This window comes from Haliotis rufescens, unplaced genomic scaffold, assembly GCF_023055435.1.
Source record: "Haliotis rufescens isolate VD_foot unplaced genomic scaffold, xgHalRufe1.0.p SCAF_18, whole genome shotgun sequence".
Classification (NCBI taxonomy): Eukaryota; Metazoa; Mollusca; class Gastropoda; order Lepetellida; family Haliotidae; genus Haliotis; species Haliotis rufescens.
Window position 1 is genome coordinate 7156518 of NW_025963868.1, and position 19265 is coordinate 7175782.

The window sequence follows — 19265 nt, forward strand, 5'->3', positions numbered from 1 at the left end:
GGGGGTGGGGTGGTGGTCGTATGTGTGTGGGGGTGTGCGGGCGGGGGGATGGGGTGTGTGGGTGGTTGGGCGGATGGGTGGATGTGAGTGCGTGCAAGCGTGACTGCGTGCGTGCGTGCGTGCGTGTGGCTTCTTGTACTAGCCCGGGCTAATGTCGGTTTTATAATGTTAGCCCACTGAGATGCCATGCCGCAGTTTAACAAAAGTTTCCCACTCAGTCACTCTGACACAATATACTGACTCCGAGCCGACCAGACCATGTTTTGCCCGCCAGTCAGGCAAACAACAAATACCATCTCTAAATGTCTTTTAGGCACCCTATACACCTGACCAAGGATGGGCGCAACTAAACTGTATTGTAAACGTAGGTTTTTGTATGTTATTGACGGGGACCTTGTCATAATATGTCCGAGAAACACACACATGTCCGATATATTATTTAAGGGGCGGTTGGGGCGTGGTTCTAGCGTTCGCTCGTCAGACCGAAGTCCCGGGTTTGATTCCCCAAAAGGGTACAAGGTGTGAAGCCCATTTCTGGAGTCCACCGCCGTGAAATTGCTGGTATATTGCTTAAAGCGGCGTAAAACCATACTCACTCACGCACTGACAATATTTATGGATGCATACTTGCACCACAACAACGATCACTACAGACAGCGAATGAGTAGTTGTCTACTTGTTAAACTAAAGTTTGGATACGTTGATAATGTATTTAGAGAAACCTTGTATTTATACTAGCTATGTCATTCACACTGATGCTGATCTAATCCGTTTAACACTATAAAGTCGAGTATAGTCCTCGGTGTAGTATTGACTGTTAACCTATATATATGCATGAGTGTTTTATGTCTTATGTTTTTCTTGTTGCACCAAACATCCTACATATATTACTGTTGCGGATCCTTTAGCCGGTGCTTCTGATTAGTTCTTAAGTTGTGTGTCACATAGATATGTGCTAAGTATTGTTTCCCAGATTAATACCCACTGGATCTGAATGAGCCGATATTTTCCTTCATACGTTTTACTTATATATAGTTATATGCCACTAAAACATAATCGTTTAGGGAAATAACTGAGACATCTAATTCGCTCAACAACGTATCTTGTTATCGATGTATACACAACTTGCTACCAGGAAGTTAATTGTCTAGGGACGACATACAATCTGTAGTTATTTGTCTGGGGACGACATACAATCTGTAGTTATTTGTCTAGGGACGACATACAATCTGTAGTTTTAAACTGTCCTGTCTCGGTTCAGTTAATGAACACAGTAGCTGGTGTCTGCAAATGTGACACACCCATTCATCCTGCTTGTATCATCTCAGGGTGACACAGCATACTTCTGTTTAAAGCACAGCGCAGTTTATAGTTCACAATTCAGTGAACACCTTTCAAGACTTGCTAAACAACACAACGCCACGACACTGCAACACAGTTAATTATAGATTTTATTCAAAGGCATTGGTAATATTAGTTTGAATATAATACAATAACTATATATATATTTGAAAAATATAATCACCCTATCAAGAATCTTTTCTTGAAAATTGTTTGCATAAAGTATAATATAACGTGAAAGGAAGAAATGGTTACAGATGCATATAATCACAGTACAATTGATTTTGATTTTTTACATTTATGTAATTCTTTTTGCATATTTCAAGTGCTTCAGTACACCGTTAAAACCACGTTTTTGTCATATCTTCCTATTCCCCCTGTAGAGCTCCATTGAGCAGCCGTTCAAGATGGGAATTAAATGTTGTTGTTGTGAGTTGAGCCGTTTTGAGCCAACTGAAATAGTAATTCAGTTAAACGGCGTTAGCATATGTGACATGTATACCCCAAGTTTTCGTCGTCGTCATCGTAGTAGTAGTAGTAGTAGAAGTAGTAGTAGTAGTAGTCGTAGTAGTAGTAGTAGTAGTAGTAGTCGGAGTAGTAGTAGTAGTAGTAGTAGTAGTAGTAGTAGTAGTAGTAGTAATAGTAGTAGTAGTAGTAGTAGTAGTAGTAAGGCAGAACAACAGCTTGTTCACTTCCGCCTGTGATCTTGTGCATTCTCGTACAGAGGACCTGTAATCAATGAAAATGTTATGTTAAGTAACCAGAACATCATGGTTCGACTGCACATGTCAAAGTTCGTCAATGATTTGCAACAACATACCGGAAATGGCTGCTACACCTGCCCTGTTCACTGTCGTCATCTCAATGGGCTTGTCTCTATAACAGTCACATGTTACAGAAAATTAGCACTAATACCTCCATGTATCTATCGTCCAGTTATTGCTACTTTGACAAGTATCTGATACTATAGATACGTTTCAGTTTTCATATGCAGGGTTTTCCATTTGTGTGATGTGAAAACTGTAAAAACAAACCTTACATGAAGAAGGGATGGTACACTCACCCATTCGGAACTTCTGTAATAACAAAGTAAAAATGTGTTACAAATATACCGTTGGAATACAGATGAACGTACCTTAATGTATAAATTAAGTGATTCGTCGTTAGTGAATCATAAACAAGCGTTTGAGCATGTTAATGTTTGGCTATAACAAAATCTTACCTTTCTTATCAGGTTGTCGAATGACCAACACGATAACAGCTACAAGCAGTCCTATGACCACGATTGCCACAAGTGCAAGGCCTCCCCAAACAGCAGAACTAGTTGTGGTCTCTTGACCAGAGGCTCTCTTTGCAGCACCTTCATCCCCACTTCTTCCTACAATACACAGTGCAAATAGGAATAGACATTAAAATAGACGATACAAAATAGGACACATTAATATATAAGTATCACTGTTTTTCAAAGATGAAATAAAATACAAATCTGATTTGCTTTTGTCCATGGTGTATGGTTATTACTCAGAGAACGACCACATCATGTTTATTTAACAAACATACATCCTCCTTCAGCCAACTTCAGATTATTTAATGATTGTCCACGGGGGATTCCGTATGATAATTTGTCCCCATCGTAAGAGGCGACCAAATGGATGGGAAGGTCACATGGGGTGACTTGGTTGCTTAGGGTGTCCTCGTTGCCCGACAGTTTGGATTGTTGCTCACAATATGGATCACTGGCTGGTCTGGTCTACACTCGATTATATACAACAAACAGACATATTTAATCTTAATTTAAACTTACCACCATTGGGCGATGTGACCTTCACATTAATGACACATGTCCCAGTGCCTGTCTCGACTTGACCATCCGGGTACGTCAGGTTGTTGGTGGCCCTACAAGTGTAATTCCCTTCATCTCCAGCACTGGCGTTGACAATGTGATAGGTGTCTTTGTGGCTTGACTGAGTTCTGGTTCCAGCTGTTGTAGCCAGCGTCCACGTCATCGTGTGGTGTCTTGGATAGGAATCAACTTTGCACTCTACTGTTCTAGACTGACCATTCATAACCCGAACAATCTCCTCGCACTGAATGGAAGGCGGGTCTGGTAATTAAATTTTAAGTTTTATAAACACTACTACAAAATCTAATGGTAGTGTATTGAACACGAAAATATAGAACGGAAATTAAATCATCATCATGCATGGATATCAATTCAACCGCATGCATCACGTTTGCAGCTGAATTTTTACTAGCTTATTGAGTTGATGCAATTGGAAGGACACAATAAAGTGAAAGCCATTGTACGATACTGACTATATTATTAACATGTGTTTATAAATCAACATCAAATAGTGCTAATACCAGGTGGCACAAAACATGATGTTGGTTGGCTGGTTGGCTTGTTGTTTAGCAATTGGGATCGATGACGTGCATCAACCAAGTCAGCGAGCCTGACCACCCGATCTCGTTACTCGCCTCTCACCAAAACATAATGTACTTCAAACTTACATGGAATGCGTATCATTACCAATTGTACACCGAACGAATAATTCCCTCTGTATGCAGGTGCAGATGGTGTTAGGTAATATGCAGGCTGTTGAATCATAACGATATACTCCCCAGCATCAGCCTGCTGTATGTTAGACATGACAGGCGGGGTCACAGATCTGACGAAGGACGAGTTCGTGTCAAGTCTCCGCCAAGTGAACGTCTCCGGTGAAGGAAAAGAAACGTCCGTTTCACTTAAACTTACAGTATCACCCACTTTTGCATAGATGATCTTGCTTTGCATTCGTTTGGGAGGATCTACAAACACAAACAGTACAATGATCTTTTCCACTGTGTCCTTTTGATTAAATTATATATGAAAATATGACTATTTTACTAAATAATACTTCATTACGAAAATTAAACTGACGACACAAAGTATTTCATTTCATGTAAATTGCATATGGTGCTTTCGTTTCATTTCATAGAATTATTCGAAATTACTATCAATCTTTCCCGGTTTCAACATTAAAGTTGTTTAAGTCAATGCACGTTACTTACAAATAACATTGATCACTGTGGAATCTGATCCAAGTGTCTTGCCGTTTGAAGACACTGAACAAGTCCAGTTACCAGCTACGGTCCTGTTACCTTTCCCGGAAAAATAGCGTCCCGAGTAAAATAGATTCTTCCAGTTGTGGTTCCAGTGATAGGACAAGTTTGTTTGAGGTGTGTATACGTTACATCTAGTGTTGAAATTGAATCCATCAGTGACTGTGACATTGTGGTTCTCAATATCAACTCGTGTTTCGTTATCTGAAAGAAGGCAAATATTTGAAAGTACTGACTAAAATCCCAACAGGTTATGCTTATTGTCGCGGATTCTTCTCTATATTTATTCCGTATTAATGGGTTATAGATTTTATTAAAATTACAAAGATGACGTTGACTAGGAAGATAACACGGTGTTGTGGCAAACGTGCCCAAATCATGATGTCTTGAACTAACCTGAATATGTAGGTTGTATATTCGTAACACTACTGGTGCTATTAAAAGTCGTGTATACATGTACATTGTCAGGAATACCCCATGTATGTCCAGATAAACAAAATATGACCTTTTAAAAAACAGGCAAAGTGTATCAGAACGTTTTGAATATTTGATTGAAGTTCACCGTAACTTTCACAATAAGGAAGCAGACAAAACAGAACTAATTTCAAGTTTCTGAAACAAGTCTTTCAATATACTAATACAATATAAATATGTTTAACATACCCGATAAACAAGCGATTCTTGCTTTGTCATAATCATAGCAGGATGTCCTGTTAGTGATAGGTTCGGAATAGCACTGATTCAGATTTGTGTCTACTGGTGAACAATGAATCCAGGTATACCAAAATAGTCCATGATGTGTTCCAGTTTGACGCATACCTACATTGCGTTTGCTGAAGGAAGAAGAATGTATGTTTAATCAATGCAAGCACATATGACTAATTCCAACAAGGGTCACATTGCAAACAAGGTTATATTCACCAACAGGTACTCATAATAACATAACTCCAAAATGCCAAGTGTCAAAATCATTGCAGGATGAATAGATCGCCGATGGTTTAGCACATCCCTGGTGGCATGAAAGCTTGTTGGTCGAAGCATTGTTTCTTCTCGCCAAAGACCCATGAAATGGGTACACAAGATGTATTTTGGCTTGTACAATGTGTTTCCGTGTTTAAACAGATAAACAGTTAACTTCCTTGTGCATATATTTTGACAGATGGACTGGTTGGGCCGGTTGGGCCGGTTACGCTTAGCTTTTCTTAAAAACCAGTGATCATCACCATTTGACAGTAATTCAAAAACACATGCTTGTGACATAGTCGGTATCGTATAATGGACTCTGCCTTTAATTAAGCAATGATTAAGCAAAGGGTTTTGTCTCTGTTACTTTGTTACCCGTCGTGATTTGGCTGCAATATTGCTCTAAGTGCAGGACGTGCCTACTCACTCAATCTGAAACTTACGTGTTGAAACCAAGCTGCTTGCACATGACATGTGAGGCGTATCCACCAAGGTAATAGAACTGTTCAAGACACGCCCTCTGCCAGGTACCGTTGTGGTACATCTGTACATTGCCATAGTTAGGTCCTGGATCCAGACGCACTTGAATACCTCTACCTGAAATGTGTTGAAAACAAAAGAAAAGACACTTCACATCACTCTTTCCAAACCTCCAGAGATCACTTTCTGAATCTGTCCTAAGTTTGCATAATTAATTTTTGCTACTTTGTTTGTTTAACTACGACACATTTATAATATTAACTCAACGTTTTCCAAACTTGCCATAATAGGAACTAGTTTACTAGTCAATGTCATAATGAAGGAGAAAGCAGTAAGCTGCTTACAGTTAAAAAGCTTCACTGTATTTAAATAAATACACTGATTTGTTGCTGTTTTTCCACTGTCTGTTGCGGTAATCCATGTGATGCTTTTGTTTTACTTACACACACATGCAAAGGAGAACAACACTGTGAAGAATGGTACGATCGATCTCCACAGACCAGGGTTACAATACTCCATCTGAAACGGACATGTGAAGATCAAGGTAGAAGATAGGTCTTCAGCAACACATGCTTTCTGGCGACTATTCTTAACGTAAGAGGCGACTAATGGGTTCGAGAGGTCAGACTCGATGACTTGGTTGATGCATGTCATCGTATCCTAATTGCGTGGATCGATGTTCATGATGTCATTCACTTGATTGTCGGGTCCAGACTCAATTAATTAGAGACCGCCGTCATTTTGCTGAAATATTGCTGATTGTGGCGTTAAACAACAGACAATCAATCATTCTGAACGAATGATACTAAATATATGATACAATGAGGAATTCAATTCACAATTCAAGTTTAAAACATTCCAAGAACCCCTCTGTAAATAGGACCAATGGGTACATAGTGTATCTGACACCTGACTATGTACACATACCTCAAAACAATACATGAAGACACAGAAAAGAGACAATGTATGTTATTATGCAATACATTGTCATCTATAGCCCAATCAGTAACTCTAGTAAAAGGCATCAACTGGTCTGCGTTAGTTATGAATTGTAATTAAATGTACTGCACTTTCGTTTATATGATTGATACACGTGCTTCCATGAATGTTTAATCTTTCTTAATATGTACATGGGACGCACAACAAATACATAAATAAAAAAACAGATTTCATTTTATGTAGTTTCTTGTCACATGTGTTATTCTTTAATTTCATACAAATAGGTAATATGAACAGCATTAGCATATATAGCATAGTATACATAGTATTTCAAGATTCCGGGGTAGAATAGGTCTTCAGCAACCCGTGCTTGTCGTAAAAGGTGACTATGCTTGTCCTAAAAGGCGACTAACGGGATTGGGTGGTCAGGCTTGCTGACTTAGTTGATGCATGTCATCGATCCCAATTGCGTGGATCGATGATCATGATATTAATCACTGGATTGTCTGGTCCAGACTCGGTTTATTTACAGACCTCCAAACGGCGGCTTTAAACAACAAACCAACAAACCAACCAACCAATCAACATGTGGTGAGGGCAATTGAGCAAGCTGTTTCTTTTTCACATCCTGGTTGCCTGCAAGACACTTGATAGATATGCCGAGGCTTGTTCTAAGTCAACTTGACAAAGTGCAGGAGGTACTAAATACCAGTACTCACAGTTTTCGCCTCTGGTCGCCAACTGTGCATGGTGAAGGCCTCACGTTTTTTATGTCTTATTTTTTTCCCTATTCAAAGTTTAGTTAATTGAAACACTTTCTGTTGTTTCCAATGACTTGATCATTCTCAGCCATTCTAGATATGTTTCTGGAATATAAATACAAACGACAAGCCCTTTCCATTAGCATAAGACATATCTGCTAAAGGCAGACTCCACTCGACTAAGTTTAATGTGTTTATGAGTCACCATTACATTGCATATATATATTAGCTAGACCAAAAATTACAAACGAAGAAATACTCACTGTTACATCTAGTCGACCATAGATTCAATGCGATGTCAAAGTTTTGTAAAGCTGTGACTGGCTACGCGTTGACGAGCATTTAGGTTAACATGGCCTTCCCTTGTGTATATATATATTGGCTTTTTACATCCTGGTCTTGCTTTCATTGTGCAACGTTATGCCTTCCCGTGTACGAAATTGTAATGTAGCCTTGACTAAAATAGATGACTGTGTAATTATACAACTTGTACACGACTTCAGTGTTTTCAGTGTACATTCACCAGTTTCTTCCCACTATGTTCGACCTGGTAAGACTTTGTAAAGTTTGTAAGCTTGTAAAGCATGTTTTTGAGATAATATATTTCAGAGAAAAAGACATGTTTAGCTTGTAATAAACGTCTTAATGTCTACCCCTGTGTGGCACTGGACACTCCTCCCCAACATTTGTATCATAAACATGTCGATACGTGTTACCATGTGAATGTATTTTTTTCATATTTCTTCAGTATGTTTCGTAGATTGTCGCTTCATTATTGATTTTGCCGTTATATAACACAGGGAGGCGGTAAGGGTAAAACTGCTTCATTTTGTACTCCTCTCAATCTGTATGTACGAATAACATGCGTAACGTAACCATGCGCAGAACACATATTTCAGGTCAGGTGTAGTTCAGCAATGACAGCGATGTTGAGTAATGAGTGAATGAGTGAGGTGGGGTTAACGCCGCTTTTAACAGTATTCCAGTTATATCGCGGCGTTTCAGCTTAATGTGGGAGGAAAGCCCGAAGTGATGTGGGTGTCAGACGTTTACCACTTCGGTTAAACCCATGGGTACGGGTATTTTGCTGACAAACCTATAAACATAATCAGAGCGAACCGGGATTCAAACGAACAATCATAGGTTGCTGGCGTGCCCAGGGGACTCGACTATGCACTGCGAATCGCGGCGCCTCAGACGACTGGGCCACCCGTGCCCCGCGATGTTGAGTAGCTTGACGGGTGACCCATAGCAAGCTCGACTCTTGGGAATATCTTTAGCTTTGACAGACAGCTGGGAATATTAACTCCCCTGAACACTGGGAATGCAAGTTGATATGGGTTGTAAATGTAGTAGTAGCAGCAGCAGCAGCAGCAGCAGCAGCAGCAATAGTAGCGGTGGTGGTTGTTTTGAACATCATTGCAATTAGATTGAGTGAGAGAGTTGTGTTTAACCCGGCTTTGAGCAGTATTCCATTTATATCACGGCGTGTCTGTTTAATGTGTGAGGAAAGCCCGACGTGATGCACGAGCATGGGTATGGTGTTGACACACCCAGAAAAATAATCGGGGCGAGATTGCAAACAGATACGCTATGTGTAAACTGAATGAGTGGTTGAACTGGGGTTTAAGCCGTTTTAAGTCCACTTGCACAGTATATCAGTTACCACGGTATTAGCTCACTTTATATGACACGCAAGGGATGTAGGTCTTATTTATTGCGTGATAAATCTCATGGGCTTGGGAATGTGACCATTGTCTCCCAAATCGAATATGTCCATACATGACATTAGTCCTTTCCCCTGAGTTCAGGCCGCGTGTGCATACTTCACATTATATTGATCAGATTTATATTATATAGATCTCAAATGACTGCCATTCACACTCTTCATTGTGAGAGGGTTGTTAGCCCGTCAGGACATTTTCCTCATGAGGCCATAGAGTCCATACCTGTTTGTTCTATGTTTTAGGAGTTTTACTGCCTTAAAAGTACGATAGGAATATTCAATACTACTGAAAAAGGACAATATGTCTGACTTTGGTGTGCTAAAACTGCTATAACGATACTTTTAGTTCCCTTCATTAGGCTGGGGTCAGTTTCCGCGGAGGCTTTTATGTGAGATGTTCTACCGCTGCTACAGTTATGTTCCCTACAACGTCATGCAACAAGTAAATTGACAATAAAATATATACACATGCACAAGAGTTAAGCGCCACCATATTCATAGTCTCTTGATTTCACGTGTGGGAATCAGAAATACGCAATATGATGATGTATGACTGAATTAGGCTTCCATAGTTTCATGAACCCAAATTTGTCCAGATACCACAATAAAAGCGTGCTTTACGTGTTGCTGCAGTTCCCCTACCCTATAAATAGTGAAATTCAAGTTTCAGACACGTGGTTGCATTTTGCTCCTGTGTTTGATTCCCCTTCCAATAGAGGTTGAAAATCAGCCATGGTGAGGAGAAAGTTAACGATCGCTGAAAGATGGCAAGTGATAGGCATGAAAAATGCTGGCATGTCATGCAGGGCCATTGCAAGACAAATGGGTCGTTATCACAGTGTTTTCACTCGTTTGATTGTCAAACATGGTCAAACCAATGATGTCAATGACAGGCATAGGTCGGATAGGCCAAGAAAGACCTCTAACAGAGAGGATAGTCAGACGAAATCCTTTTAACACTTCAACAGATTTAAGACTGCAGTGGATTGCCCATCAGAGACTCTCGACGATGACCGTAAGGCGTCGCCTCAGAGCGGGTGGTTATAACGCCAGAAGACCAGTAAAACGTCCTCAACTGACTGAGAGGCACATGCAGAATCGTCTGATATGGTGTCGTGCCCGTAGTCGATGGAACTTGGCCAACTGTAGAGGGATCCATTGGTCTGACGAGTGTCGAATGCTGCTACGAACTGTTGGTGCCACTCTTCCTTGGCCTTCCTGTAGTCTGGATCTTAATCCGATTGAGCATCTCTGGGACATTCTGGGCCGGAAAATCAGACATTGTGATCCCCCAGTTCAAAATATCGCTGGACTTGAAGCCGCACTTCATGAAGAATGGATCCGTTTGCCTCAGAGAAGCATTCAACGACTTGTAATGAGTATGAGGCGTAGGGTTGAAGCTGGGTTCAATGTCCGTGGATCATACACACGTTACTGACGTTACTTGCACTCCCTAGAGTGTCTATGTGACACCTGATATGGTCTGCTGATATCATGACATTTACATGACAAAAAAGTTTTTCATGTATTCTAATCCTTCAATTTCTGGTCTACGGTAAAATTCCATTCTGCTCATATTTTTTTGGAACACAAGATAAATTTGCTTTGTTGGTTGGTTGATTTGTTGTTTTACGCCGCTTTTAGCAATATTCCAGCTATATGACGGCGGTCTTTATAAATAATCGAGTCTGGACCAGACAATCCAGTGATTGATATCATGAGCATCAATCCACGCAATTGGGATCGATGACATGCATCAACCAAGTCAGCGAGCCTGACCACCCGATCCCGTTAGTCGCCTTTTACGACAAGCATAGTCACCTTTTACGGCAAGCATGGGTTGCTGAAGACCTATTCTATCCCGGAATCTTCACGGGTCAAACTTGCATCACAAAGATGGTGGGTGGCGCTTAACTTTTGTGCATGTGTATATGTCTGATGTATGTGGTGGGTTTCCTGTTTAATCATTTTAGAGGTGTCGGTTTTCACAAGATTTTTTCCAGTTTCCTCCTTTGTGAGCCTGTGAGTGTGGTTGTACGCCACATTTAGCAATATTCCAGCAATGTGGGATACACCAAACTTTGATTTCTCACATTGTACCCATGTGGGAAATCGAACCCGGGTTTTCGGCGTGACGAGGGAACGTCTTAACCACTTGTGAGTGAGTGAGTTGGATTTTTACAGTATCCCAGTTATATCGCGGCCTTCTTATCCACTAGGCTGCCCCATCGCCCAAGTTCTTTCCTACAGGTTGGTCTCGTTGTATCTACCTGTCAAAGAGGAAAAGGTTTCCTGTGTATTCTTCTGTGTACAACGATTTATTCCGACCTTATTCCAGGGGCATACATAGAATTTACCATGACATTCAAGAACCTGTGACCGACATTCATCGCCATCTTCGTCAACAATCATTTGTGTTTCAGAATGCGCTTCGAAAAAATAAAAATAGGGCACTTTGAGCCTCTTTCGGTTAAGAGATGTGTGAAAATATAAAACAGAAATAAATAAGATGATCGAGGTAGCCTTCAGAGAAAGCAAACATTACTATAAGGCAGGCGAGGGACTGAAAATCAACGTTACCTCACCGCATATCTTTCCCTGGCGAGAACAACAATGTGGGATGCGAGTTTATTACAAGAGTGTATAAAAGCAGAAGACACCCCGGCGATGTGCATGATTCACACCAGCCGAACCACGCATATATGCCACTGCAACTGCCTCCTTCCTTCCTGTCCAACGTACACACAGAAAACACGGCACTCTTCGAAAGGCCATGAAAACTAGAACAAATACAAATGCATACACTCACTGGTACACCGAGCATGCACTTCCTACCGTCAGCGTATCAAACATGGTGATCAACACGTACATTTAAGCACAACATACACAATTCACTGTATCAGGACCACGACAGTGACACCTCTTTCACATGCATGTTGGCGTGAAATGTCGTGAAATCATGAAACGGACTTGTTGCACAAAATCGACAATCTCTCATGTCATTCCATGCCGACCCGTCTCAGCCGCAAATGCTATTCAGCCATACCTGAGACGGGTTCTGATGGCAGGCTCAGTCCCATTAATTCAACAGGTCAATGATGGATCACATATCACATCACATATCAAGGGGGCGGTCGGGTAGTCTAGTGGTTAAAGCGTTCGCTCGTTCGTTCGAAGACCCGGGTTTGATTCCCGACATGGGTACAATGTGTGAAGCCCATTTCTGGTGTCCCCCGCCGTGATATTGCTGGAATATTGCTAAAAGCGGCGTAAAACCATACTCACTCACGCACTCACATATCAGGATTCATGCAATTTGTTAATAACAGGTCACTGTCAAAAACTATTATTCCACAATATACAGAAGTGATGAGTAACCGCAAGGTAAGCCATGGGATGGACAGGTGCAATGTTTAACAGTCGATGGAATAAGGTGGGACAGGTCTTTATCTTTATGCTTTCACCATACATAAGTATCAACCAAGTACCTCCGTGTTTCAACATTCTGTGGCTATGCTGTATGATTTATGCTGTTAATGATGTATTAGAAAGAGCATGTGAAACCAACGCCCCCTTCATTTCCCTTGGGCATGCTGGCAAAAAAACGTTGAATGCAGAAGAAAAGGAAGATGAGTATTTCAGAAGCAAGGACATTTTGAACACAATATCATTGCTGGAGAGTGTACTTATGCGTTGTTTGTGGGATGGTGTTTCATGTTCGTCTTGTTGACTGAGAGTGAATGGACGTAATGAACAGTACCAATAACAATACACGATTTATCTCCCTTTCACGTATAAAGCGACGACTTTCTGTATGTGTAAAAGAGGTGCAGTGAAATTGGGTTTAACCTCGCGTCCAACATTATTGTATTTAAATAGCGGTGTGCATGCACGTGTCTGTGGCTGCTTGTACTAGTCCGGACTGATGCCGATTTATAGTGCCAGGTCACTGAGATATCATCTATAAATCACACTGACTCCGAGCCGACCAGTCCTTCTTTTAGCCCCTTAGTGCCAGACAGGGTAACAACAAGTACCATCTTTTGACATCTTATGGTATGACGCGGCCGGGGATCGAATCCGGGACCTTCCGTTCTCCGGGCTAAGGCTCTACCACTAGACCTCGGAGGCGGTAGATTCGGTGTAGATTATTGATAACAATGTATACCTTTAGGGGAAAACTGACTTCCGGAAATGAAGAATGATCTGATTCCCTCCACTAATATTGAAATACTTTTAGAGTGGAGTGTTACTGTAAATTAAATACCTAAGCCCTATTTAAATATAATGAAGAAGTAGCACATATCACTTATTTATGTGCATGAGTGGCATTACCAAAAGATATGAACCTACAATGATGGACAAGCGGAACATGTTACTCACTCATGGAGACACAACAGGCATATCCAGGAGATATTCTCTCACAATGTTTTACCAGCAGAACTTGTTACTTACTCATGGAGACACAACCAGCATAACCGGGATATATTATCTTAAGAGGCGGCTAACGGGGTCGGGTGGTCAGACTCGGTGTATTGGTTGATGTATGTCATCGTATCCAATTTGCGGAGATCGATCCTCTTGATGTCAATCACTGGATCATCTGGTCCAGATTCGTTACAGACCACAGTCATATGGCTGGGATATTGCTGAGTGCAGTGTTAAACAACAAACAAATAAAGTAGAGCACAAGACAGATTCATACTACGTATTGCGCTAAAGGTGTTCGCTCTAGGCGATCAGTTCGAGGTGTCCCATGTTGACGGACCTGCGACGTCCATGTTGTCAAGGTTATAGAGTATAGCCACAACGGCAATGGAGACAAGTTTTGATGCAAACGTCCCGCCGTTTCATCTTCTGCAGATATCAGGCCATGAAAAACATACACAGCATCAAAATTTATTACCATATAACTCGGAACAACACAGTGAAATATTCTCCTTTCTTTCAGGATCAGGGAGCACGGACGGCCCAGTCGTCTAGGCGCCGCAATTCGCTGTGCAGGGCTGAGTCCCTTGGGGACGCCAGAAATTATGATTGTGGGTTCGAATCTTGGTTCAACCCATTATGTTTCAAGGTTTGTCAGTACCGTACCCGTACTCGTGGGTTTCACAAAAAGTAGTAAACGTCTAAGACCTGCATCTCTTCAGGCTTTCCTCCCACATTAAGCTGACACGCCGTGATATAACTGGAATACTGTTAAAAGCAGCGTTAAACCCAAAACACTCACTCACTTTCAGGTTCAAAATCCAGAGCACTTGAACCGCGTTCTTCTGAAGTGAACAAGGAGGACAACAATGCCAGCTGTTCGCGATATAGTGAGACCGGTCAGGGGCTACCATGCCGCCTGCTTTGAACTCAACATGTGCTTCCTACAGTTCATGCACTTCTTCACTAAAACGGAACCACATTTTATCAGTGTTTGGATCGAGTAACATTTCAGGTGGCACTTTTACAATTAATGTCAATTATTCTCAAAAAAACATGCTAAATTGCCGTGATAGACAGTGATTCAAATGCTGATTTACACTCCTCTGGCTTCTGCCACAAACTTAGAGATGTCGACATCTCCGCAGATGTTATTTACTTACTGCTGTTAATATGTTCTTACCTTGAAATGGTTTTGGGTGATAAAGTGCATAACAATGCAATCATGCATTATTTTTGCCGTATGAACTGTGTCTTTAGTGCCGATAATAGTAATTGTATTTTGCACTATTTGTTATCAATGAAGGCACACACAAAAAGTTTGTTTGTTCTCGTTCACACGATTTTGCTCAACGTATTCATACGCCAATAATGTGAAGTTTGCCCCAAAAAGCTTTTTATGCGTATTGCGATTCAAGAATGATATTGGAAATCAACACTCGTTGATATATTTGATATCAAAAGGCACTCGGGTGAGATTCTCAATATGTGGTACATCTGGAACTAAGATACAGATGATTCGTTTTACGAAAAAATGTTCAATCTCAATGTCACAAGCCTATATAGTTCACGAAGTTGCCTAGGGAAGTCTCGTAGATGGACGAATCTGTAGAAACGGTTTCCTTCTCTCGCCTCTGCTAAGATTCTGTATTCTTCTTAGGGTAGAAACATGTTTTGGGGTACCCTGCATTATTTCTAGGCAGATTTCAAGGATCTCACCATTTGGATCCTGCATGTGTTTCCGAAAAAGATACTTCATGTGGATGTGTACCTCTTGTCTCTGCTGGATCATCTTGTAACATGCATGCCCAATCCTATGGAGGCTTTTGGCCTCCTGGAACCCCGTCTCCGTGGATCGTATCTTTGTGTATGCCGATTCTGGAATGTCACTTCTTGGAGGCATTTTACCGATGCGTATGCACTTTTGTTCTCATTCGTTTAATTGGTTGTTCTTACCCTTGAAAACACTCGTTCCTTTTTGTAAGAACAGACATGGATCGTCATCACATAATTCTTATAAACGTAAGACCCAAATAGAAGCATTGATAGGGTTCGGGAATGGCTAAGGTGGTGCCAGAACCCCTTTTGATTACAATTTAGCTTTGTCGCATGACGATCGTTGGACATTCACATAAACTTAACACCAAAATGAACCTGATAGCAGCTTTGGTTTGGGCAAAGACAGGTGTTCTGACATTTGAGCCAGAACCCCCATTGCCTATACTACTTCACATAAGCGAAAACTAGTCAGATACCACAACTATTCACGAGTATCATAAAATTGGTTTTACACAGGAGTGAGTTTAGTATTATATTTATTACTTGCCATTTATAACGTTTTTAGAATTATATTGTTGAGTGTGAATAGGCTGAGACCTACACGATCCAAGGCATAATTCATTTGAGACTAACAGAATAATACTTTTAAAAAGTCAAAAGTTGAAACGTATGAATTTAATACCATACAACGGTCCACCTTTAGAATTCAGGCGTCAGTTCCATAAAATTATCGTAGTGCTAAGGCTATCGCAACTCACATACTTTAACTTAGACTAACGACTGTCTGGAAACAAGGTTGCTGGGGTAATCGAGTGCGCATAAGCTCCTCTCAGTGATCTATCATCTCCACACGCAATGTCGTTGAATAAGCCAAAGGATGTTGAGAGCTTTCAATATTTGTTCGTGAAACGTGTTCCGAGAGTACATAAGCACGCGTTTTGGTATTAAACAATGTGTAACACAGTTTGTATGTTTATTAAACGGGTGATCTCTTACAGGGCAAGTATACGTTTGTTGTGATTTGGATGCTCTTGGTTTCTGTGATGAATTGCATCCTTTTGTCTTGACAGAGTGTGTATGGTTAGACGCCGCTTTTAATAATTATCCAAGTAATATCACGGAAGGGGACACCAGAAATGGGCTTCACACATTGTACCCATGAGGGGGATCGAACCTGGGTTCAGCATGACGAGCGAACGCTTTAACAACTAGGCTACCCCACCACCCAAACTAATTTAAACATTGGTTCGAATGTCATATACTCCCAAGTGTGGCTTCTTGGCTTGCCAGCACCACAGCAGTGCTTGTGGGTTTTCCGTAAATACGGCGGTGTTAGAGGGTCGACAGGGAGAACATAGTAATTTATCAGACACTGTTTTCGAAAAAATATATAAATTGCAAGTAATAAAAATAAAACATGTATATAATAAATAGAAAATTCAGTGTGAGATAAAAGTGGTATTTGAGAAAACACATTGAATATCCTCTAAATATATATCAAATCAATGAGCGCTCTGTTCCAAATTAAAATTAAGAGGTAACTAATCTACAGTCGGACTACATCAAATTTCAAAACACAGTAGGTTTTGTTCTTTTTTTATCTCCATTCTACCATGACGGCAACAACGGTTTGAAAAAAACAATGTCTTACATTGCTTAAAGCGAGTGAAGTGTCATAAGAAAGGTTCGTCATGAGTGAGTGAGTGAGTGGGTGGACGGGTGGACGAGTGAGTGAGTGAGTGAGTGAGTGAGTGAGTGAGTGAGTGAGTGAGTCGGGTTTTACCCCGCAATTCCAGCAACATCCCGACGGGGACGCCAGGAATACTATTCACACATTTCTTTATTCGGGACAGGAAAGGGAAAGTGATGAGGGGTGCTGTCTCACTTAATATTGATACAAATCATAAAATGTTCTGTACTAGATATATGTATAAAGTTGTGTCATATACATATGAAGGTAAGAATAAGCAGATTTTATTTGAAGGTACAAAGACATTTGATATGGCGTTAGATGAAAATGCACAAACATTGTGCCATTTATCCAGTAACAAGAGTGAAATCGGAGCTACTATTGAGTTCAAGACAATGAATATTGTGGCGGTGATATATCCATATCGCCTACGGTCTCGTCCCATGAAGTCGGTGTCCCCAGTATACCCAGATACTGAATAGACAGCAGCGTCTCTCATTATGATTGCTATACCATAATAAGGACCACAACCACTACCACTACCACTATCACCTTGGTAATGACAATGTGAAGGGGGTTGTTGGGTGTGGGATGTGGAATGTGTGTGTGCTGAGGCATATTTCCTCTGAGTTTACCCCCAAAATAAATTCTTACTGTTCTGTTGTTCTGAAAGGTAGTGTGATGTTATCCAAGTAAAACTGAACATGGAATGTACATGTGCTTGTTTTAAAAAAACCCAAAACATTACCTTAAAGTAATCGGCCAATGTGCATTTATAATTTATTTATGACATATGATTACCTTATAGAATGTTGTTACCCCTGTTCATCCACCCGTTGCTAGCAGCGATGGGGTAGCCATCGTGGTTAAAGCGTTCGCTCGTCACGCTGAAAACCAAGACTGTCTGAAAAAAAATCTCATCTCTGACAAAAATCCCATAATAATTATTGTTTCTAGCTAATCATTCATCTTACTTTTGATTATACAGTCAGCGACACATTACGTTATTGTTTCATAGACATTAATTGAAAATGTTGCGTTATGTTTTGTATTGTTGTGTTTCAAAAGTTGAATTGTATTGCCACAGAGAAGCAATGGTGTTAAGTGTTTCCCAAATAAGCTTAACGAATAAACTTAATGTATACTGTTGTTTTAAGCAGTACTATACACTTGATGAGTCATTCACCCTATACCCCGAACTTACAGCAGCGATTTGGCTAAATTTAGATGTGGCACTGCTCCTAGCCAAATTAAATTAGGACGGGTTATAACAGGCCTTTAGAGGACAGGGAATGTTTGCTGTATCTAAATGTTGTTGATGCTATTTCAAATTGTCGAGTGTATAATGCTGATTGCCACGTGATAACTCAAATTTTATCAACCTGTTTTATATGCAGAAAACAGCTTATATTTCGTCAAATCATATTTTTGTACTTTTTCTGTCCAAACCCTGCAATGATATTTTACAAAAAGGGAAAAGTGTCACGCAGCTGTTATTTGAATACAACTTAGCAGAGTCTCTCCTAACTCTTATCTTCGTATCTTCGTATCTTTGTATGGGCTGGCACATGTATGGATTTTACTATGTAACATTAGTGTAATGAATTGGGGTGAGACTGTGAAACTGTACGTCTGTCTCTCTGTCGGCGGTTGGCTCTGCTTTGTTGGCTTAGTGGAGTGAGTTGGGTTTAACGCCGCTTTTAACAGTATTCCAGTTATATCACGGCGTGTCAGCTTAATGTGGGAGGAAAGCCTGAATAGGTTTCTGGCGTGCCAAGGGACGCAACTCTGCACAACGAATCGGCGCCTTAGACGACTGGGCCACCCGTGCCCCCTGGCTTGGTGGAAGCACAGATTGCACGAGCGGCACTCAGTGGAGATCTGAAATCAGTCTGGGCTGGGTCATAATGGTGGAAGGACTCCGGGAGCTGTTGCGGTTGAAGGGTTTCTAGTCATACGGTGGTCTCTGGTTAATAACAATTACTTTCTGCACACAATAGGTTCTGTTAGATCTAGTTTTGATTTGTAGGTAATCTTTTATTGTGAGATATGTTTA

At 40.8% G+C, this 19265-nt stretch overlaps 1 protein-coding gene across 2 annotated transcripts; it reads right to left on the minus strand.

Moving 5' to 3' along the window:
- Positions 1-1438: 1438 nt before the first annotated feature.
- On the minus strand, positions 1439-7970 carry LOC124149712 (titin-like). 2 transcript variants are annotated; one of them, XM_046521454.2, is made up of 11 exons: positions 7850-7970; positions 6330-6405; positions 5850-6003; positions 5107-5276; positions 4393-4647; positions 3853-4149; positions 3146-3445; positions 2564-2719; positions 2405-2417; positions 2162-2217; positions 1439-2070 (listed from the first exon to the last, which is right to left on the minus strand). In XM_046521454.2, exons 2-11 carry the CDS (start codon positions 6403-6405, stop codon positions 2030-2032), a joined length of 1518 nt encoding a protein of 505 aa, XP_046377410.2. In that variant the 5' UTR covers positions 7850-7970; the 3' UTR covers positions 1439-2029. The 2 variants fall into 2 exon arrangements, with proteins under 2 accessions (XP_046377410.2, XP_048254097.1); XM_048398140.1 differs by lacking the exon at positions 2405-2417.
- Between the last annotated feature and the right edge of the window lie 11295 nt (positions 7971-19265).